A 22999-nucleotide genomic window follows, 5' to 3' on the forward strand; every position below is an offset into this window, starting at 1 on the left:
ATTCAATAGAATCATTAATTCACGTAAAAACCACCACTAAAAGACAACAAAATTCCATAACAGCAGCAGCACAGCAACAATTAAAAACACAACTAGCAACCACTTAAAGACCAAAGTAGAATCAATTAAAAGTAAAGAAGATGGGGGGAAAGATAAAACCCACTCAGTTTTGGCCTTCCGGAAGATACTCAGGCTAGGCACATTTCAAAGTTGAGAGGGAACTTCTGGAAAGGCCTTGCCCTCACAGCCACTCACCTCACTTCAGAAGGCTGGGAGGATGTTCAGAGAACCTTGTTTTCACTTCCTTGTCCCAGGATGAGCTTGAATAAGGAACCTAGAACTGACAGGCAGCACAAGATGTACTATTTGTGTTTGCAAGTATTTGTATTTACTCTTTCCCCCTCAAGTACCAAATATCAGGAGAGGAAGCTAAATGTGAAATTTTACAGCTCTTGACTGTGATCCATCCCCTCCCCTCTTCAGTACCGCCACTACGATTTCTAAGCATGGCTTGAAATTAGGAAATGTCAGTCAGGAAGTTAATGGTGCACTAAAATAAACAGCTAATTTCAGGTAAGGGGGGGGGAGTTGTTTTTTACTATTAGCAGCCATTTAGGAATCTTGAAAACCCTCATTATCTAAACAGTATTTATAATGTTTATCTAAATGCTAATGAGAACATTAGTGTTTATGTTCGGAGTTCTCACCAACAAATTGCATTAAATGTTGGGAGGCAAATGTTCACGGATCTATCCCTGCCCAAAACCCAGTTTGCAAAGTTGAACTTCCTAAAGAATGTTCCTAAGCTATTTCATTAACCTTTGGGGGTTTTTTTCTGTTGCAGAGAAAAATACTCTTGTTCATGTAATAATATGTGTGAACAGAGAAGTTTTTCCAGCCACTTTCTATGATCTGAGGAACATTTCAGACACTCATATTATTAGACATAAAATGTGAGCGCCCCCCTTGGTGGGCACTTCCTCCTACTGCCGCTCCATGGCTCCCTTGCTGTGCGGGCGGGTCCAAGCCTCCTGGCTGCCGCGTTGCAGCAGGCGGGGCCGCTGGCTGCCTGGGAAAAGGTGGGGGCTGCCTCCCTCTTGGCCTCAGAGGTGACTGACGGTCAGGGGCAGGCCCTCGGTATTTCCAGTCCCTGGGTCGTACCAGCCCTTACTGCAGGGCTGGCCTTCCCCTTTTCTCCTCCCCGTCCAGAGGCTTTCCACCCCCTTTTATACTGGCAGCCTCTCCCCTGCTGCCCTCCCCCTCCCTATGTTCCTCCCCCCAAACCAATCCCATCACCCGGGCCACTGCTGGCCACACCCATTTCCCCCCCACCCCAGGCCCTGGTAGGGCCCTGTGCGTTCCGCCCCCCTTCCCTGTTGGCTCTGGCCGGGGCAGGGTGGGACGCCGGCCCCTCAGGCCCTGGTCGGCGCCAGGTGTGTTGGGGCGTTGTCCCTTGCCGCACTCCCTTGGCCGTCAGCGGGGTTGGGGCCCACGCTTGGCGGGGCTCTGGCCACCTCCTGGCCGCTCTCCATGGCCTGTTGCTGCCGTCCACGGCTGTGCATACCCGGCAGCTGTGCTGGCTGTGGGCCGGTGGTGGGCCGTGCCTTTTGGCCTCCGGCTCCTCCTCTGCCACTTCCCTGGTGCCAGCGGGTGCGCCCTCGCGTCTCCCTCGCCAGGGCGCTGCTGGGCGGCGGGCCATCGCTCCCCCGGCTGCTTGTCTTCGGGCCGCCAGGCGTTTTGGCTCCGGGCCCCGCGCTGCCGCGCTCGGCCCCAGCGGCGGCCGTCCCAGGCCCGGCCGCGACCTCTATGGCCATGTCGGCCCGGGTCCTGCCAGGTTGGGGGTAAGTCGGGCCCAGAGGTGGGCAGGCCGGGGCCGGCGGCTGAGCCGTCCCTGGACACAAAACATCTTGAGTATACACCTAAAACTGTAAAACATGAAAATGACAAATATATTTCCATATATTCTTCTGCCTTTCCTCCAAGGAGCTCAAGCCAAAATCAATCACAATAGTTCTCTGTTGGACTCTTGTATGGACAAGACAATCCAGTTGCCAGTGATCACTATTGTGTAATACTGCAGCATCCACCTGTGTGCAGCCCTATTTCTATTTCGCCACAAAGCCTACATGGCACACCATGTATATCATATCAGTACACTCGTTGGGAAGGTACACAGGTTGCTGCTATGAGTATACACACAACCAACTTTGACCTCTGTATCAATGTGTGAAATGGTCACATGGCAGGTGGCCCCGTCCACCTGACTCCTGGCCATTTGGGCCCGTTTTGGCCTGGATCGGAGCCAAAATAGCCTGGATCGGGCCTCTGACGGGTGGTGGATCAGTCTCCTGCTTATCAGCAGCCTGATCCTGACCATTTCATGCCCCTATTTGCCATTTTGGGCCCAATTTCAGCCCTGAATGGCCAGGATTGGGTCCAAATCAGCCAGAATAGGTGATGTCAGGGGGTGTGGCATATGCAAATCAGTTATACTAATGACACACTTCCAATGATGGCAAGAGGTGTGACATATGCTAATGAGTTATGCTAATGAGTTCCTCCAACTCTTTTTCTATGAAATGACCCCTGTAGGTGTGTGTGTGTGTGCATCTGAAATGCTGGTATGCATATATATATATATATATATATATATATACACACACACACACACACACATTTAGACGCATGCGCGCGCGCACACACACACACATATGCATACCAGCATTTCAGACTACATCCGATACTGATTAAGATTTTTATTACTAGTTGTATCCACAGAGGCACAATTGAGTAGCAAATTGCCCCGTGAATGGGAAATGCTCAAGAGGCACCTTGTGCTTGAAGTACGAGCAACAAAAGATATAAATCCCTGCACCACTGGATGGATAACACTTCCATAGTAAAGTAATCACCACAAGTGCTCCTAAAAATACCTTGCTGCTTCACAATTTCATCTTGAATGTAGGGTGCACAGCAAAGCTCGTCTCCCTATAAATATACTTCTTGCTCAGTCGACTACAGAAATCTGAAATTTCTTTTTCTTTTACTGAACACAGAGGAAGCCTGCAGCAACAGAAAACCAGTTTCCAGCAAAAATACAAGAAAAGAAAAACAACATTGCAGTTCCACTAAAGGTTAAAGAAAGCTGTAAGGAAACACACTTTACCGTTTTATAACATATTTACTTTTATTCCAGAGAACATTTTCAATCTTCCACATGGAACTTTAAACAGTTTAATGTGTTTACTCTGAGTCATCAATAATCTACATGGTGTTATTAAGAAACAGTGAGTGTTTCAATCACGCTGAGTCTGTCTTAACTGGAACCTCTCAAGACATAATGGCTGCTATGACAACCATGAAAACCCAGAAAATCATGGTAATTACGCACATAGCAGATCACACTCTGGGTCTGGTACTTTGGGGCACACAAATGGACGATGATCTGGGTGCAGAGAGAAGTATCAAAAGTACCCTAGTCATGGTCACATCACTACCTGGTTTGGCTTACACACTGTTCCTAAAACCTTTGCTGTGTGGCGGATCAATTCTGAGGATCCATCATTGGAAACTGGGGAAACTAGAAGGCTTCCATGGGCTGACATTACTGTGGCTCCAGTTGATACCTTGGTTGATTTCTGGAATATAAGAACAACCTGGACAATAGACAAAATTGTTCCTAGACACCCTTTCCCACTGACTGGAGCCAAACTGCCTCCCAGATATATCACAGAACTGGAAGCAACGAAGCCGTTAAGATGATGACTAGAATGGAGATTAACTCTAGACCAAGGGCATGTGAACTACCATGTCAGCCTGCAAAACTTTTTCATCCTGCATGCAGGGACATTTAAACCGCCTCCCCGCAATATGGCTAAATTAAGGGTTCATAATACCCTCTTTGGGGGTAAGCAGGTAATGGAGACCCAGATCAAATCATTGCTATCTATTTCCATCGCGTTCCTGCATGATGTAAATAGTCAACATCCATTTCAGTCATGCTTCCAACCTGGTTTTGGGACTGAAACTACCTTGGTCAACCTGATGCATGAGCTGTATTGCGATGTAAGAAGAAACATGACCTGGACATCTTTCTCAGTGGTTTTTGTTGCATTAACGAGGACGCCCTTTTTGATTACTTGGAATTGGAACATCATTGGTTCTGCTACTAAGAGGCTGACTCCAAAACAAGGACCTGGGGACTTCTGCTTTGCAGCACATCCTTTATGAAACAGAATGCTGCAAGGCTTTATTTCCCCTCAAATCCTACGTAACCTCTGTGTGATGCATAGAGGACTGGACTTCAGTGTGATTTACACATGCCACTGAACTATTTAATTGGGGTGATGCTATACAGGTTCTGGATTGGTGCCTGGAGTTGGTAACAAGATGAAGGGGCATTCATTAAGTGCTGTCAAGTTGCAACTGACTCATGGACACTCCTCATGGGATTTTCAAGGCAAGATATGAACAGAGGTGGTTTGCCATTACCTTCCTCTGCATAGCAACCCTCATCTTCCTTGGTAGTCTCCCATCCAACCACTAACCCTTGCCAACCTTGCTTAGCTTCCAAGCGCTGATAAGCTTGGGCTAATCAGTGCTATTAACATACTGAAACATAAAGCAAACAAGACTGTTAGTGGCTGACCAGATGGACTGTGGAGATGTTAATTGATCGATATCCTCTTACAAGATCAGATTCACAATTTGGGTTTGCGTGTGTTAGATTCCACACTTCTTACAAATGCACAATTGGTGCCTGTAGTTTGAAGTACTTTTCACTAACTTCAGTTGGTCTTTCTGAAAAAGGATGACCTTGTCAGTTGTTGTCGTTATGCACGTCTTAGCAACAGCCGGACTACTGCCAGAAGTTTACTACCCCAAGAAACCAACGTGCTTCATTAGGAATGAGATCAAAAAAATCTCACAGGGGCTATTCTACCACTGTACAATTTGGAACTTTATTGGTCACGATCCACTTTTTTAAATTTTAGAAGCTTCCTGGTGGATTTAAATAAATTGAAAAGTAGGCTTTAAGTATTGTAAATAAAAACAAATATTTCCTAGACTTAAAACCATCTTACCTCTGCAAACACAGGCACTTTTTCTCTACTTTCCAGGGAAGGAGATTTCAGAGCTAGGCCAGGCGGCCAGTTTCATTATCCAAATGCTGTTAGGGTTAGGAAGTATATATTCCTTGCAACTGTTTGGCTGGGATTTATACAGATAATTTTTTGTCCTCTTCAATAAATACATTTGCTAGAGTCTTTTTAAAAACTCCAGTACCATTATGCAAACACAGAGCCCTGCTGAGCAGTTTATTTATTAAAATATTTACACCCCACCAGTGATTCAAGGCAAGTACACATATAGTACTATTATTAGTTCTTTTTATTTCTGCTTTGGAGGCTCCCTCAAAGACCCATTATTATTTCAGATATGGAAAACAACAACAACAGCTAAGTTTTCTCCTCCTTGTTCACTAGTAGCTGAGGACGTTTTGTGTAGGCAATGACTGGAGGTACAACTGAAAGCCATCAAAAGCAAATTACATTTCATGAGAAAAAAGGCCCCATACATGTCAATGAGCCAATGGGTCCATTCCCATGGTATGTGCACCTCTACCCCAGCCTTCCATTTCCTATGACATGACATAGGTGCTTCATGGGTAATGCAAAGATATTTGATGACATCACTAGTGCAATTTTTGTCTTCAAAGATGCATATAGGTGGGAAGAGATTCTTCAGATGCATGATTGTATGTAGAATCCTAGGTGGCAAACCTTTGTGCTCAACACCACAGGAGGTCAGGAGCAGAGGGGAAGGTTGCACTGAGTGTTCCGTCATGCAAAGGAACCCAGAAGGCTGATAGTTTGGATCCTGTGGTAAATCTTTGCTCACGGAAGGCATTCGCATCAGCAGAACTGGACTTCCTCCATCTCCCTGCTCCTGCTGCAGCCTGAAATGCTCCCTAAAACACTACCCGTGAGGGGAAAGGAACAGCACAAGGGGTGAACTGAAGATCTGCAGGGAGAAGTGGGGGAGAGGGGCCAAAAAAATCACCTCACCCCTTGCATTAGCAGATATTTACTGTGCGATCTAAGCCATTAATCAGCTAAAGGAACAGGAAAACCTAGGCAAAATCTGAGAATGAATCCAAGAAAATGAACAAAAAAGTGGTCACTTCATATAGAAAAAAAGATGAAGAGTTAAACGCAAACCCATCCCCTCCTTCCACGTATACAGCCCCCTGCAAATGGACTGCTGGTAAAGGCACAGCATGTGGCCTTTCAGTGCCCTCAAATTCATTTCTTGTCAACAACCTTATCTTGAATTTGAACTCTGTCGGGCTGGTGAATCCTGCCTAGAACAAAAGTTATCCCAGCAGGCAGGATCTTCAGGTGTGAGAGGAACAGCAGACGCCACTAAATCATCAAAAGCCAGCACTGTGAATGCAGTCTGGGTCACATCCTTACGAGGCACCTAAAAGGAAACAAAATTGTTATGACCACACAAACACAACCAGCATTTTCAAGACTGAAAAAAATAAGGCTAGGGTTATTTTCTTTGTCCTGGTGGCCATATTAATAAAAATTACCCATCTCACAGGAGAGAGAAATCTGTCTCTCTTCACACGTGACAGGGCTGGCCACAAGCTCTGGGGGTCCTTGGCAAGATCCACACTGCTGCCAGCACCACCTCATCCACCTCCATTCTTTTGTGTGTTCAACACACACACACAGTGGCATCAGGGCTAAAGGGAGACAAAAGGGTACTGCTCTTTGACCAGGAAATGAGAAATCGTCTCATGGTCCCTTGGTTGGTAATGGGTCTTCTGGCAGGCAATAGGCCAACCACACCAACCCAAATGCGAAGTCCTGATTTTCAAAGCCAGTTAGCAACTTGATATAATGCCTCTCTGTCTGAGAGCAGAACCACAAGTGACAAAAGGCACAGATTGGACACTTGTCTGTTTCCCTCAAGTTTTGATGGGAAATGTAGGCATCCTGGTCTCGCAGCTTGGCTCTCTGACTGCAGTCCAATGGACTTTTCAACTGTCACTTGTCCAACATTCCGCCAAGCTGCCTACATTTCCCATCAAAACTTGAGGGAAGCTGACAAGTGTCCAATCTGTGCCTTTTGTCACTTGTAGTTCTGCTCTGAGTTTGAGGCTGAGATCAGCAGATCTCCCTCCCTTTGTTCTCCCCTGTCCTGCCTCACAGTCTACCTGCCTTCTATTTTGAACCTGAAAAATTTCTACATTTCTTTCTCCCTTTCCAGGTTACTCACACACAGAAACACATACGTATATTAATTAAATCAGTGCAATTAGAGGTGATCATATGATAACATTTCAGTTTCTTCTTGCACTGTGATCTAATTGATATGTGTATGTGTTGGTGCACAACCTGAAAGAAAAAAGAATTACACCAAATGAAAACTGTGGCACTGCTGGCTTCTCTAGAAACCAGATTGGACAATTCAGAACCCCAAAATCTGAGGAAAAATTCCAAGGGGGAAAATTCCATCAGCATCCCTTGCCAAAATATAGGCTTAATAGATTACATATATTGTGTTGAGTTCAAATCAATTAGGTTTACATTTCTGTATGCCATGTATGAGCCTGTGAACTTGTTAAGATTAGAAAGGCATGCTGTGTACCGAGTCCTTTTCTTTTAAGAGAAATAGTTTTCAGAAAACAGAGCCTTCTCCACAATAGCTCCAAACTCCTAGAGTCAACTAATAATTTAAAATATGTCTTGGCCTGAACCTCCCAGCATTTACAAATATTCAGAAAATGTTCTTAATCAGATAAACACTTGTTTGAATGGCAGTTTGTTTTGGAATAATCCTGTGTATTACAATCCAATATGCATACTGATGGATTTCCTTTCTTTTGTCTAGCTTGATTGTAAACTGATCAGAATTTTATTCCATTACAGTGGAGTATACATATTTAATTCAGTAAGTACTTGGCAAAGGGCTGTGACAGGATGAAGACACAATATGATGGTGTGACGAACAATTCCTCTTCAGAATGGCAATCAAAGCTTGCCCATGGATTTTTTATGCCCTAGACAAGCTGCAGCCTTGGCAGCCCCCCTGCCCCCCCCCCCATGCATGGAGCCACTGATGCGAAGGAAACTGGTGGCTGCCTGGTCTCTCTTCCACCTTCGGAAGTGGGGAAAGGGCAGCCAGGCAAGCAGCCCAGCCAAGCTGCCAGCGCCACTGCCAATCCCCTCAGCTGTGTGAGGAGCTGCCTCCACCACCTCAAGGACGTTAAGACTGGTGGCAGAGCTAGCAGCTTCGTCCTTTCCTTTGGGGCAGGCTGTGGATGATACAGGCCATATGAGCAGTCTGTGGAGCTGGCGATGCCTTCCTCCGTCAAGGGCTCTGGGGCTGGTACTTGCCACTGGCTAGCATCATTTGGCACCCCTCCCCTGCTCTGCCACCCTAGGCTATTCTGCCTACAGGGTGAAACCCGCGCCCCCCCCCCCCCGGACTGCAATTACTATTTAGATGTGGCAGTTACCTTCAAATGTTTATTTTTTTTTAATTACCAGAGCATCTTACCTCAGCATGCTGCTCTTTAAAACCCTCTGGTTTTCCCAGAGCGACTGCAACGTGATGGCAATCATCCAGCCTGGTTTCCTAGTTGAGATTTAAAAAAAGAAGAATGGCACCCTGATGTTTCTGAAGTCTGATGTGTTGTAAATATCAACCAGCATTTCTGCTCATAGGAGGGTGATTTTTCACCAATTTTACCCCTCTCAGTTCAGCATTCCCTTCCGCCTTCTATCCCCATGATGTTCGGGAGGGTCTTCCGAGGCACCATTTTAGGGAGCATGGAGGACTTTGCCCACATGTGGGAGGCAAGAAAGTTGCTGTTTCTATAGTGCATTGCTTGCTCATGTTGCATAATAATAATAACAGTATAATAATAACATTCGATTTATATACTGCCCTTCAGGACAACTTAACGCCCACTCAGAGCATTTTACAAAGTATGCTATTATTATCCCCACAACAACAATCACCCTGTGAGGTGGGTGGGACTGAGAGAGCTCTGAGAGAGCTGTGACTGACCCAAGGTCACCCAGCTGGCTTCAAGCGAAGGAGTGGGGAATCAAACCCAGTTCTCCAGATTAGAGTCCTGCTGCTCTAGTCTTAACCACTACACCAAACTGGCTCTCTGGTCATCGAATACGAGAAACAACAAGTGGTAATATTCCTCCATGTAATGTCTGGGTTCAAAGTTGGGGTGCAGCACAGGATCAGGTTCCAAAGAGAAGTCAGCAGTCTAGGGCAGTTCTACCTAGTGGCACTCCCCTGGCAGCTGACTGGATATTGCTAGAAACAGAATGTTGGACGAAAGGGACCCTTGATCTGATCCATCAGGGCTGCTCTTTATGTTGAGTCTTTTGGAAAGGTATTTGGAAGGTATTTGGCAACCTGACAACTGGATATAATATTGACCATCCTCTATGACCTCCCAGTATTCTCAGCCAAACCCAAATTTCTGACACCAAACACAACCTGAGAAATCTGTATCCGGGACCATCGTTATTCGTCATTATTTTGTTAGTGGGTGGAAAACAACAGGAGAGAAGAAAACAAGCCATTGGAGTGCTGGGGGGGGGGCAGGTATTTGACTTGGCCCTGAAAAATCATCACCAGATGAATGGATGTCAGAAGGACATTCCACAGTTAGGGAGCCACAACCAAGATGGCTCTCTTCCTCTTCATTCACAAAGCAGGGATAACTAATAACAACAACTGCACTTATATACCGCTCTTCTAGACAGATTAATGCCTCACTCAGAGCAGTGAACAAGTTAGTGTTATTGTCATCCCCACAATACAGCCGGGGAGCTGAGGCTGAGAAGAGTGGCTTACCCAAGGCCACCTCCTGAGCTCATGGCAGTAATGGGATTCGAACCAGTAGAGTACTGTTTCGCAGCTGAACCACTTAACCACTGTGCTACAGCAGAACAGGGATTCAATAGACAGACATATTCCTACAGGAACTAGGTGGTCCTTTATGTATCCTGGCACAGAACAATATTCTTAGCAATTCGTTTTCTTTTCACCATACATGGTGAAAAGGCTAATCTCTCTTTTCTTATCTATCCCTGCTGAATGTAAGTTTCCAAGAATTTGTTCCCTTTTCAAACATTGTTTGGGAGAACCAATTTTCATAAACTGAAAGTTACAAGATTATTTCTAGTGATTTACATTAATGTAATCCCCCAGCGCAAGTGGAAGAATCATAGTGTTAGTTACTGCTGATACTGGCATGAGGCCGCTTTGACCTCAGACATTAAAAACTTTTGGGATCCTCTAACTGGGGGCATTTCTGGGTTTTGGAAATATTTCTAGCAAGTAAAATGGATTTTTCTTCTTTTTTGGAAACACTAGAGAAGTTAAGAGACTTCATTCCTCAGTATAATTAATCATTCCCAGAATAACAGGATAAGATCTAAATTTAGGCCAAATTTTTTTATTTCAGATAAAGAGACCATAGTTTTCAACCTGCTTGCTGGCTTAAGAGACAGTGTGATTTAATGGTTAGAGTGCTGGGCTAGGACCTGGGAAACCCAGGTTCAAATCCTCCCCTTGTCATGAAATTCCCCGGTCCAGTCACTCTCAGCCCAATCTACCTCACAGGGTTGTTGTGAGGGTACAATGGAGTTGGGGACCCAGCATGCTGAGCTCTTTGGAGGAAGAGTGGGCTGTAAATGTACTACTAAATGAAGTTCAAACTGGAAATAGGAGTCAGTTGTGGAAAAGTAACAATTACTGCTTCCTTTGGAGCAGGACTCCTCAATGAATGGAAGAGAGAGAAAGGATCCAACCCGTTTTTGTATAGGTGGGATTCTATTTGAGCAAAATGAGTGGCTTGTGCCAACATACAAGCAACAAAAGCCATCGAGGGACAATGGAGGGTTTCTGCCTACTTGGAGGAGTCCCTTTGCATGCAGGAAAATATGTATTTGTAAGTTAAAGAGGGCCTGAGGAGGAGTGAACATGCTCTAGGAAGCGTAGGATGTTGAGAATCAATTTGGGCCAGGGGGGTAGAGAGTCATGGGAAAGCTGTCATGCTTCCACCCATGGTAATTTAAAGAATCACAGATAGTTTGGGGGGAAATATCCAATTTATGCTCCCCCTAATTCCTTGCAGTGCTCCCCCTCCCCCGCTTGTGCATGTATAATTTTATTTATTTATATTTACTTCATTTATGCCCTTACCTGGATAGCCCAGGTGAGCCAGATCTCAGAAGCTAATCAGGGTCAGCCTTGGTTAGTAATTGGATGGGAGACCTCCAATGAAGACCAGAGTTGTAGAGACAGACAATGGCAAACCATCTCTGTTAGTCTCTTGCCAGGAAAACCTCACCGGGGGGAAGGGTGTCACCACAAGTCAGCTATGACTTGAGGGCACTCACCACCACCACCACAATCCTGTGAGATAGGTTATGCTGAGAAGATGGGACTGGCCCGAGATCACCCAGTGAGCTTCCTTGGCAGAATGGGGATTTGAACCTGGGTCTCCCAGATCCTCATCTGACACCTTAACAGCTATACCACACTGGCAGTGAAAGAGTATATACCAAATTAAACACAAACATTGTACTGTTGAGGGACTTATATAATATGACTCCAGGGAATCTTTGCAGCTTTACCTCGAAAGTCCAGTCCTTTTCTTCTTCGCCATCCAGAAGCATAATTGTCTCATTATAGGTCCTTCCTACTTCCAGCTGTGCCGGGGAGACATTAAATTCAATCCTTTGAAGATCGAAACCTATTCCAACTCCAATGGCTTTTATGAAGCTCTCTTTTAATGTCTAAAAAGTAAACATTCAGACACAGGTGGTTTGCCCTACTTGGAATCCTTTTAGGCGTTAAATTTACACTGGACCACAATATAGCTTCTGTCCACAAAGTCCCCTTCCAATCCGCTCCTGTAGTCTCTGAACTGCAGATGTGAGAGGCACACTATTACTGTTTTATGCCTATGCATATAAAATCCTTCTACGCCAGTATGGCTTTGGTTATTAAACCCCTGGTCTCTCTCTCGCCTGTACGTATAATGAATTTTCATGGTTATATCATGCAATTACAGAGCAAAAGCAATAAACCTGGGAAAATGTAGGAAGTCCCAAGCTGATGCTTGTTTTGCAGAAACGGTCGTACTCTGGCATTAGTCACAACATTTCAGGGGCTGTCAGCCGATTCTTTAATTTCTGTTGATGGTCTGTAAGTCAATTAATGGATTATTTATGACAGTTATACCCTTTCCAGGGGGCTCAGAGTGATTTATATCTAGCTTGCCACCAGTTTCCTGGTTGTAGCTGATAGGCTCAGCTTTGGCAGCAGAAGTAGGCCACAGGCCTCCAGACTGTTCTCATGGCCCTGTTCAAGATGTGATTAGTAAAATACAACTATATAAAGCTGCATATTATGGAACCGCCAACGTACTGCCTTTTGTGATACTGAAGGAAGTGTGAGATAAATTTGTAAAGCTGCCACTATGGCTCAAATATCAGGGTAAAGGACTGAGAACATGTTATTGAAATGTTATATCCCACATTTCTCCCCAACGAGGAGCCAAAATGGAGTATAAAATCATTTTCCTCCCTTCCATTTCATCTTTACCAACAATGCTGTGAGGTAGGTTAGGCTGGGAATGACTGGCCTAAGGTCACCCAGCATTACATAGGGTTGTCAGGTCCCTTTACCCTCCCAGCAGGAGGGGAGGGACCCAGCACTCACCTTCTCTCTGTTCCTCCTGCGTCAGCGCAATGATGTCACTTCCAGTGACGGCACTTCCAGGTGATGTCATCGCACAGGCATGGGAGCGTGTGCGCTTTGCAGTGGGCTGATTTGGGCCCCAAATAGGCCTGTATGGGGCCCAAATCAGCCCCCCGTGAAGCGCGGAGTGCTCTCAGGGCAGTGCAAGGACATCACTCCTGGGAGTGATGTCATCGTGCCGCTCCGGGAGCATGCCTGGGAGACCCGTTCTGAAGCCTTTCTCCCTCCCACCGGCCAGGAGAGCGGAGGCAGGGGGTAAAGGGTGGAAGTGGGGAATCCCCTGCTTCCACTGGGGGACCTGGGGTCCCTACCCAGCAAGCTTCCATGGCAGAGTGGGGATTTGAACCCAGGCTTCCCAGATCCTAGTACAACCCTCTAAATACTACACCACAATGACTCTTTACACTAGCTCAAGGCACTTGGGGATTCTGACCTGCAAGCTATTTGCACGGTCCATTTGTGTCACTTCAGAAATAAAACAGACATTTTTCTTTCACGAGTCATGAAACTGTAACCAGGCCCAGAGAAATGAAGCTTGAATCATTTGTGGCTAGGAGGCCATTTGGACTTGAATTTTTTTTAATGCCCTAACATTCCAGAACTAAACAGCCCCAAAGGCTCCCTTGTATGTTCTAACTCTCCGTGCCACTTATTAACATTACCTCCCCTACTATCAAATAAAGCTTTAGTTGATTAGTCCATTGATTACCCTTGGCAGCCCTGAAATTTCTATTAAAACACAAACAAAACAGAGGCTGGCTCTAGATCACCAAGAACTGGGACTCATTAGCCTTTGAAGTTTTGGAGGCTGAAAACAGAACAGGCAGCCAGCCATAATCTATAGCGGTAGGTAGACTTTTGAACTCTCATTTCCACAGCACACACAAATTCACACCTCATTGATCAGAGATGTTGCTCTCTTGAAGCTAGCCTGCTTTTCCTAGTACCACAATATTTTCTCAACATCTTGTGCCACCTTTGTAAGTCCCGCCCCCCGCCCTCATCCATAAGATAACAGTGTCAACCAACATGACTATATAATATCAATGGGCAATCAAAACAGGGAGCTTCTCTCTCCTATGCTTAAATGATTCCATTCATTGTTTCCATTTCAAAGTACTAGTTGTGACCTTCAACGCTCTGAATGGCTGAGGATATCTAAAGGACCACCCATCTCCCACATGAGCCAGCTGAGGTGTTCAGGTCATCAGTGGCCCTTTGGAGGGGAGGTGGATGGCTAATAGAGACGGGGTCTTCTCACTGGTGGCTCATACATGAACCTCAGTCCACAAGTAGTCCAGAGAGATCTTCTCTTCTCTTCTTCTATAAGCCTTTCCCTTTTATGCAAGCCTTCATGCTGAGGGAAAGATGTATGTGCCGTGGGTTGGTTACTGCTGTTAGAACCACTGGTGTTGATAACAGTACCCTTTGGACCCAGGTGGTGGTTGGAAGATACATGACAGCAAAGAAAGCTGCTTTGGATTCAATCAGTGCCTGTATTGGAGGCCCCTGGGAACCTGATATGCACTGCCTTAAGAACATGAGAAGAGCCCTGTTGGATCAGACCAGCGGTCCATCTAGTCCAGCATCCTGACTCACACAGTGGCCAAACAGTTACTATGGAGGCCCAATAACAGGGCACAGAGGCTGAGACCTTCCCCTGATGTTGCCTCTTGGCACTGGGATTCAGAAGAACATGGCCTCTGAATGGGGAGATTCCTTTTAGTTACCCACTGATAGACCTATCCTTCATGTATCTATCTAATCCTCTATGCCTGTAGCCATCACCAAATACTCCATAACAATAACAACAACAACATTCAATTTATATTCTGCCCTTCAGGACAACTTAACGCCCACTCAGAGTGGTTTACAAAGTATGTTATTATTATTCCCTGTGATGTGGGTGGGGCTGAGAGAGCTCCGGGAGAGCTGTGACTGACCCAAGGTCACCCCAATGGCTTCCAGTGGAGGAGTGGGGAATCAAACCCAGCTCTCCGGATTAGAGTCCCACGCTCTTAACCACTACACCAAACTGGCTCTGGAAGCAAATTCCACATTTTATTCACTTGTGGTGTAAAGAAATATTTCCTTTTGTCCATGTTGAATCTACTACTGCCTATCAGTTTCACTGGATGCCCCTGGGTTCTAGAATTTTGGGAGAGGGAGAAAAAGTTCTCTCCGTCCACTCTCTCTACTGTGTGCATAATTTTATAAATCTCTATCACGCCCCCCTCCTTAGTTGTCTCTTTTCTAAACTGAAAAGTCCCCAATTCTTCAGCCTTTCCTCACAGGAAAGGTGCTCCAACCCTTTCATCATCTTGGTTGCCCTCTTCTCCAGCCAGGAATTGAACCTGGGACCTTCTGCATGCCAAGCAGATGTTCTAGCACTGAGCCACAACTCTCTAGAATCAGTCATGTAACATGAACGCTCCACCAAGAAGGGGAAAAAAGCAATACACAGAGCAGTAGGTACTTAACTGTGGGGGAGGGAAGGGAAGAAAAATGTCCTCTGGCTGGTGGAAGGAACATGCTTTTGCCGAGGTGGCTGTCTTTTATTCCCAAAGCAGTCAGTATATCTCACTCTCAGAATTTCAAAATCAAAACAAACAAAGAAGCATAATGTATTGTCGAGGGCTTTCACGGCCGGAGAACGATGGTTGTTGTGGGTTTTCCGGGCTGTATTGCCGTGGTCTTGGCATTGTAGTTCCTGACGTTTCGCCAGCAGCTGTGACTGGCATCTTCAGAGGTGTAGCACCAAAAGACAGAGATCTCTCAGTGTCACAGTGTGGAAAAGATGTTGGCAGGTCATTTCTATCTACTCAGGAGGGGTTGGGTTGAGCTGAGTCATCCTGTAAGAGTTTCCCAGGGTGTGGAATGCTAATGGTGGGAGGCTTCACTGTATCCTGAGGAGGTTCTTTTGCATATGGATTGGTGCTTGATGTGCTAATCTTCTCTGCAGGGCTATTGTCAGGTATAGAGTGTTTTGTTAGCCTGGTGTTTTTCAGAACTGGAAACCATGCTCTGTTTATTCTTAAGGTTTCTTCTTTCCTGTTGAAGTTTTGCTTATGCTTGTGAATTTCAATGGCTTCCCTGTGCAGTCTGACAAAGTAGTTGGAAGTGTTGTCCAGTATTTTGGTGTCCTGGAATAAGATACTGTGCCCTGTTTGAGTTAGGCTATGTTCAGCCACTGCTGATTTTTCAGGTTGTCCAAGTCTGCAGTGTCTTCCATGTTCTTTTATTCTTGTCTGGATGCTACGCTTTGTGGTCCCGATGTAAACTTGTCCACAGCTGCAGGGTATACGGTATACTCCTGCAGAGGTGAGGGGGTCTCTCCTGTCTTTTGCTGATCGTAGCATCTGTTGTATTTTTCGGGTGGGTCTGAATACTGCTTGAAGGTTATGCTTTTTCATAAGCTTTCCCATCTGATCAGTAATTCCTTTGATATATGGCAAAAACACTTTTCCTGTAGGAGACTGTTTTTCCTTGGTTGTTTGATTCATCCTGGGTTTGACTGCTCTTCGGATTTCATTTCTGGAGTAGCCATTTGCCTGAAGTGCGTGGTTTAGATGATTAATTTCCTCATTGAGAAAGGGCAGCTCACATATCCATCTTGCACGATCCACTAATGTTTTCATTATGCCTCTTTTCTGTCGGGGGTGGTGATTGGAGTTTTTGTGTAAGTACTGATCAGTGTGAGCTGGTTTCCTGTAGACCTTGTGATGTAACTGAAAGTCTTTTGGTGCTACACCTCTGAAGATGCCAGCCACAGCTGCTGGTGAAACGTCAGGAACTACAATGCCAAGACCATGGAAATACAGCCCGGAAAACCCACAACAACCAAAGAAGCATAATGATTATCTGTGAGGCGAACCCGTGTGGTGCAGTGATTAAAACAGGAAAACACTTGCCTTATACTTTCTCTGAAGGTTTTCAAAGCAAACAAAGACACTCCAAAGTTGGAGCAGGAATGCTGTTAACTAGATCACGAATCACGAAAAGCATTTCTAGGGAAAGAGGAGCCATTACCCAGTGTCTATGAAACATCTCCAACTGAAGCCATTCATTACGCATGGACGTGATCGCCCTCCACTCTTCTTCTGTAAACTGCCGCTTCATAATGCGGAAGAAGTCAGGAATCGAACCACTTCCTGCAATTAGAAAGTAAAAATATTTGGAGAGGGGAAGGGAGAAACCCACGGTCATGGCTAGGTAGTCACTCCTGATTGCTTTTGCAATTAGGAGGTTACATGTCTCGTTAATGGAAGGATTAGAAGATCAACATTCTCCTAATGTTGGGTTAATGGCTTTCTTGCTGTTTTACTCCCTGCTTCAATGTATTTACCTACTATATTTAAACAAAATTTTATAAATTGTAATCCCCCCTCCACCCGCAAGGGGATTTTTAAAAAAATAATTCCTGAGTTAAGGAGAGCCAGTGAGCGCTCAATCTTATCCCACTACCACCACCCAAGCATACAACATTACCACTTAAAGTATCCTCAAATCTAAAACAACCAGTTGGTGGCAGCACACCAAAGGGAGGGAAGAGAGGCAAGCCTCGCAGAAGGTCAGGTGAGCTGGGGGAGTGGTGCATCATAGGTGGAGACGTATGACGGTTGTTGGGTGCCTAGGAACCTTGAGGGGCAGGAATGGTGCTTGTGGGTCAGGGAGTTCCACAGGGAAAACATCGGGACATAATACAGCACTCCGAGGCAACTTTATATATTTCTGATACACAGGTACGTGCATCTCATGTATATGTTTGATGAGAACGTTGTACCTGGTGGTCATTAAACAAGTCCTTAATGTTAGGTATGATTCATACTTTCTGCATGCCACTTTTTCAAGGACCCTCAGGAGGAATCTATGATCTTACCCTCCATGGGCTCTCAGAAGTTATTTCAATTGAGGAGAAAGGGATGCCTAAGATCCTGACAATGGCCCAAAGTTCTGAATGCCCCTAAAGATTTGCAGATCACCTCCTGGAGGGCTGCATGGACCCTATCAAGAACCAGTGGTTTAAACATCCTTCAGCGGGAAGGAGAGCACACTTAATATGTATACAGAAAAATGATACATTCCCCAACATGCTGCCGTGGGCGCCATGGCCCCTGCTGATACCTTCTGTGTTGCTAGTCAAATGTTTTGAGAAAGTGAGCAGGGCTTTTAATTGTCCAATAGAGACTTGATTGGCTATACAGATTATTTTTTTAAAAAAGGTTGCTTTGACAGCAGCTGCCACCACAGCATAAGGGTCTTTACGGTGTTATTAACGGTAACCTGAAGCAGCCATTTTGAGGTTGGCTCTGCCTCCTGTGGCAGCATTTTATGACAGCCATTTTTGGCTGAGCCCACCACACTGTGCCAAAATTCTAAAAATGGCTGCAGGCTCAAAAAGGTTGGGGACCCCTGCATTAATATTATCATGTACACGTACGTCTCTAACTGTTTCTCCCAACAATCTCCCCCCACCCCACCCCACGCTGCTTTCAAATACAGTTCAGTAAACATGTTTGGTGGCAGGAAGAGGGACAGAAGATAAGATTGAACAGCCACAAGTATTTGTATTCTCACAAAGCACATTTTCTTAAAAATGAAGGGATGCACTTTTAAATGACAGACTCTTTATGCAAACCTTTTCCCTGCTCGGCCCATCATCACCTAGCTTCACAAAGTTTAATGATCTTTCAAACTAAAACAAGAACTCTGACTAGGTATTGTGATGGCTATGATGCGTTTTAAGACTAATCATATACTTTAAAAAAAAAGAAGCAATCACTGAATGTCAAGGTTTTTCTGTAAAAAGAGTTGGAATGACAGCATTAAAGAGGCAACTGTCCCACCCCACCTCCTTTTCTTTTACCTATAAAGTCTGGACTGAACTGACAATTACTTTCCTTATGTGAAAAAATAAGTGGTTTGTATCCATAAAGGTCAAGCAATTATTTCCCCGAGATCACAACATGAATTTGAACAAGAAGTAAGGCCTACCTTCAAACTGGTTTCCATTATCAATGGAGTATACTTTCTTCTCCGAAATGGGTGGCGGAGGGGAGAGAATGAACCAAAAAAAATTCCTATATTTAACCTTCATTGAGGTAACAAAATGAACTGGAAATGGCAAATGAATTAATGCGATTGGTTTTGTTTATCTATGTTTAGCTTTTAATTGTCCACTGTTTCCCCCTTTCACATCTTATCAAAGGTACCCAGTGGTACTCTTAGAGAGCCACATTCACAACTCCCATCAGCTCAAAGAACCACATTTCCTTCTATCCCTGGCATGAGGCCTGCACTTCAGGGAGGTTTGCCACTTACTCATCCCTCTGACTGGTTGTTTCAAGATGGAAGCCACCTGCCAACCACAAGCCAAACTGGGCAAGGGCATTGCCCACTTTCCTGAAACATGGGGCCACACTGGGTAACAGAGCTCAGAATCACAGAATCATAAGGTTGGACAGGACCTCTAGGAAAATCTAGAAGACCTCCAGGGTCATCTAGAAGAGAAACAAGTGACACATTGGAGAGGATTTTTTGGTTAATAGGAGAAACTCTGAAAAGCATTTCATCCAAATTGGATGAAAAACAGAAGACACAGCCAGAAAATGTTTACATTTGAAACCAATGAGAACAATAACAACAAGGTAACAATGAAAATGAACATGCTATGTTTGTTATCACAAGTAAAAGTTTTTAACACAAAAATAAACAAGAAAACAAAAAATGTGTTCATCCCAGTCACTGGCCACATCATCTTTTGGACTGCTACAATCTACACGGGTCATCATGAAATATACTTGCGCTATGTGGGTGAGTATGAAAGTCAGGAGAACATGGGGTGGATCCTGCAGAAATATTTCTGTGTGTGGAACAGACCATGAGCAAGCACTACAATTATTACTAAATGAAAGCACAATTAAGCAAGAGTCTAGAAGCAACTTGAAGACCAACATAATTTATTTGAGCATCAGCTTGTATCACTCAGAGCTCACTTCAGCAAATGCACTCGAGTGTCCATCTGCAGCAGCTAAATGTAGAGTTTGTGCACCAGAAAAAAAGGGGGAGGTAGAGAATTTATAAGGAAAGGCCAGAGTAAAAAAAAGGTCCCAATGGAAGAGTAATCAGTCCATTCACAGCATGTGAGAACCATTCGCCATTGCCTTCCTTTGCAGAGCCTTCCTTGGTGGCCCCCCATCCTAGTACTGACTTTGCTTTGCTTACAAGGTGTGACGAGAGCAAGTTATACCATGCCGCCTTCCCTCCAATATGCAGAGTAGGATTACTATAAACTCTTAACTGTGGAAAATGTAGTGTAAGACTTGTTAAGTGGATTGAATAAGGCAGTACAGACAGCATATAAAAGATAGCTGAATTAAGTTGTTAAGAGTGGGTTGTACTGAGACCGAAAGAGTGAGGAAACCAAGGCCCCTAATCAAGCCTTGAAAAGGAGGGCTGTTAGTGTTCAACTTTTTGATGAATTCATAATTCAGCATTTTGCATCAGATCCCTCCTTTGAAATTCCCTTGTCTGAGAACAATGACTTTTAGACTGACAATGGATATCTTACGATACAATGAAAAAAAATCATGCAAACCATCAGTTGAACACTCCATCTCAAAAGGTAGGTATGGCAAATTAAAATTGGATAAGTGACATAATAATCTTTAATGAAAAACTGTGTGTGCAAATAACTAAGGACTAGAAAGTTGTTTTAAAAATTAATAACAATGTGTTGATTTTAAAACATCAACAGAAAAATAAATTTTAAAATAATAAAATAGAAATTTATCTAAAATATGCACACGCACGTGCACACACAAAACTACAAGAAGAAAAGACCACGGTGGGCTGGTGGTACCAAATATTAAATTGTAATATCAAGCAGCAGCATTAGTTTGGACAACAGATTGGATTATAAATTCGAACAGAAGACATAAAATTGGAGACAATTGATACAAAGGAAGGAATTCATGATTATATACGGATTAAGAAATCACTCAAAACTATTCAATGACAAGATGGCACTCATATTTTGAGAGATGGACTATTAAGAATATGGTTTCAATGTACAGGCTAAGTCTGCCAACTTCACCATTGACTTCACCAATAGATACTTATTATGATATTACTACAAGAAATAGAATTGATCATGTAAATTATGAATATATGATGGTCAAGCATGTAAAAATGAAAACATGTCAAGAAATTCAAGCTCAAGGGAAAAACATTCCACAGTTGATGTACCATCACGTGGTGTCCAAATTCAAAGAACAACTATCCAAAGAAGGTGGTTGATTAAGAGAAAAAACAGTGTTTGAACAACTAATCAGTGGAGATCCAAAACGTTTGTTAGGGAAAATATACAAAATTTTCCCATTGCAATATGAAACAAAATCAGAACAAGTTAAAAACTGTATGATAAAATGGATGCAAACCTTTGAAGAAAATATCTCCATGAGCCAACTGGAAAATATATGGACTAAAAAATTAAATTTACAGATTGTCAAATGTTAAGAGAGAATTGGTATAAAATGTTTTTAGATGATATATTACTCCTAAGAAAACTGCAAAAACTAATAAGGACTACCATTGAAGGTGCTGGAAATGTCAATGTATGGATGCAACACTCTATCACATGTGGTGGACATGCAAGAAAGTGAGAAGATATTGGATAAAAATACATGAAGAGATGCAAAAGAAAGTAAAGTTCCACTTTGTGCTGGACCAAAAATACGTGATTAAATATTTTACCAAGTAATATTACAAAAAAAAAACAGCAAACTTTTTAAATATATGGTGACAGCAGCGAGTATATGCAACAAAATGTAAGGCTGAACTTCATCAAGATGTGACTGAATGGATGAATAAATTGTATATTTACGTGTCAATGGCTAAATTAACCTCTTATATATGTAACAGATCAACTTTAGAATTTCAAGAAAAATAGAACGGTTTTTTTGGCTGAAAAAGATAAAAGTTCTTTTAAATGCTGAATTTAAAATGTTGAGTATAATGTATTTTAACATAAATAAGTAGGGGATGGAGAAGAGAAATATTATGTAGTTTTAATATTCTGTTACGTATTCTTTTTCAATATTATGTTTATTGTCTAATGTTACTTGCTGTTATATTATTATGTAGTTTTAATACTTTGTTATATATATTCTGGTTTTGATATTATGTTTACGGTCTAATGTTACTTTCTGCTATATATTCTGCTTCTGATATTTTCTCTACAGTCCAACGTTATTTTCTGTTTTAATAAAATAATATAAGAAGAACACTCCCCCCCTCAAACCAAAATACCAGGTTGTACCCTATGGGTATTCTGCAGATCCCCCCCCCCCCCTTTGCTTGATCTAACAACCCCATAGAAAGGTTCTGCTAGGGACTGAGGCACCGTCACAGAGAGAAAGTAACGCGGATCAGAAGACCTGATTTGTTGGCCCTGTGCTCCTAGGATACAGCCTACCACCTACAACTAGATGAAACTGAAGCAAGTGAGAGGTTGTTCGGCAAGGCTATTTAAAGCATTTCTCCCCGTCGACTGGTTCAGCATTTCCATGACAGAACCTTCAGGTTCTCTTATGGTCTGACTTATATTATCACAGGGGGAAAGAATTTGAAGAGAAATGTCTGGAATGAAATGGACAGAGATGCTGACGGTGAAGCAAGCTCCAAAGAAATACATCAGAGAATTCTCAAGGCAACTGCAGAGTCAATGCAAAACAAAAAGAAAAACCTTCACAGCACACTGGAGCAGCTTCAAGAAAAATGGAGGTATAATTTCAGCAGTTCAGTAGAGGAATCACCAAATAATCTATTCGGCATTAAGTTGGGCCTTGAGAACTTGAAGACTTCACTTAAAAAGGCTGAGGACATTGGAACATTACTACCAGACTTGAGACTTCAATAATACTGTCACAACAATCCAAGAAATGGGAGATGGGGATATATAGAAGACCCCTGTGTAGAACGCAACATTTTGTTTTAGGAAGTAAAACGTGTAATACTTTATTGGACCTTTTTAAAAAGGCAAATATGATTCCCTGCTTAAGACATATGCAGTAATACACTCAGACTCGTAGGTTCACAAGGGAAATCCTAAGAACGCTTTCCTGGGAGTGAGCCCCACTGAGCAGACCGGTAGGATTCTGAGTACACTGTTAGTCACTTCATTTTT

General features: G+C 43.6%; 1 protein-coding gene across 3 annotated transcripts in view; it reads right to left on the reverse strand.

Moving 5' to 3' along the window:
• Window positions 1-3206: 3206 nt before the first annotated feature.
• The window catches only part of AASDHPPT (aminoadipate-semialdehyde dehydrogenase-phosphopantetheinyl transferase), a 29587-nt gene continuing 9794 nt past the window's right edge, over window positions 3207-22999 (reverse strand). Inside the window, exons 3-6 of one of the 3 annotated variants that reach the window (XM_054973059.1) lie at window positions 16843-16964; window positions 11685-11759; window positions 8575-8652; window positions 3207-6483 (exon numbers count right to left, since the gene is read on the reverse strand). In XM_054973059.1, coding sequence (XP_054829034.1) covers window positions 6325-6483; window positions 8575-8652; window positions 11685-11759; window positions 16843-16964 — 434 coding nt within the window. In that variant the 3' untranslated portion in view covers window positions 3207-6324. Of the gene's footprint in view, window positions 6484-8574; window positions 8653-11684; window positions 11847-16842; window positions 16965-22999 lie in introns of all 3 variants that reach the window. The other 2 variants (XM_054973058.1, XM_054973061.1) reach the window with 2 other exon arrangements.

Source organism: Eublepharis macularius, chromosome 3, assembly GCF_028583425.1.
Source record: "Eublepharis macularius isolate TG4126 chromosome 3, MPM_Emac_v1.0, whole genome shotgun sequence".
Classification (NCBI taxonomy): domain Eukaryota; kingdom Metazoa; phylum Chordata; class Lepidosauria; order Squamata; family Eublepharidae; genus Eublepharis; species Eublepharis macularius.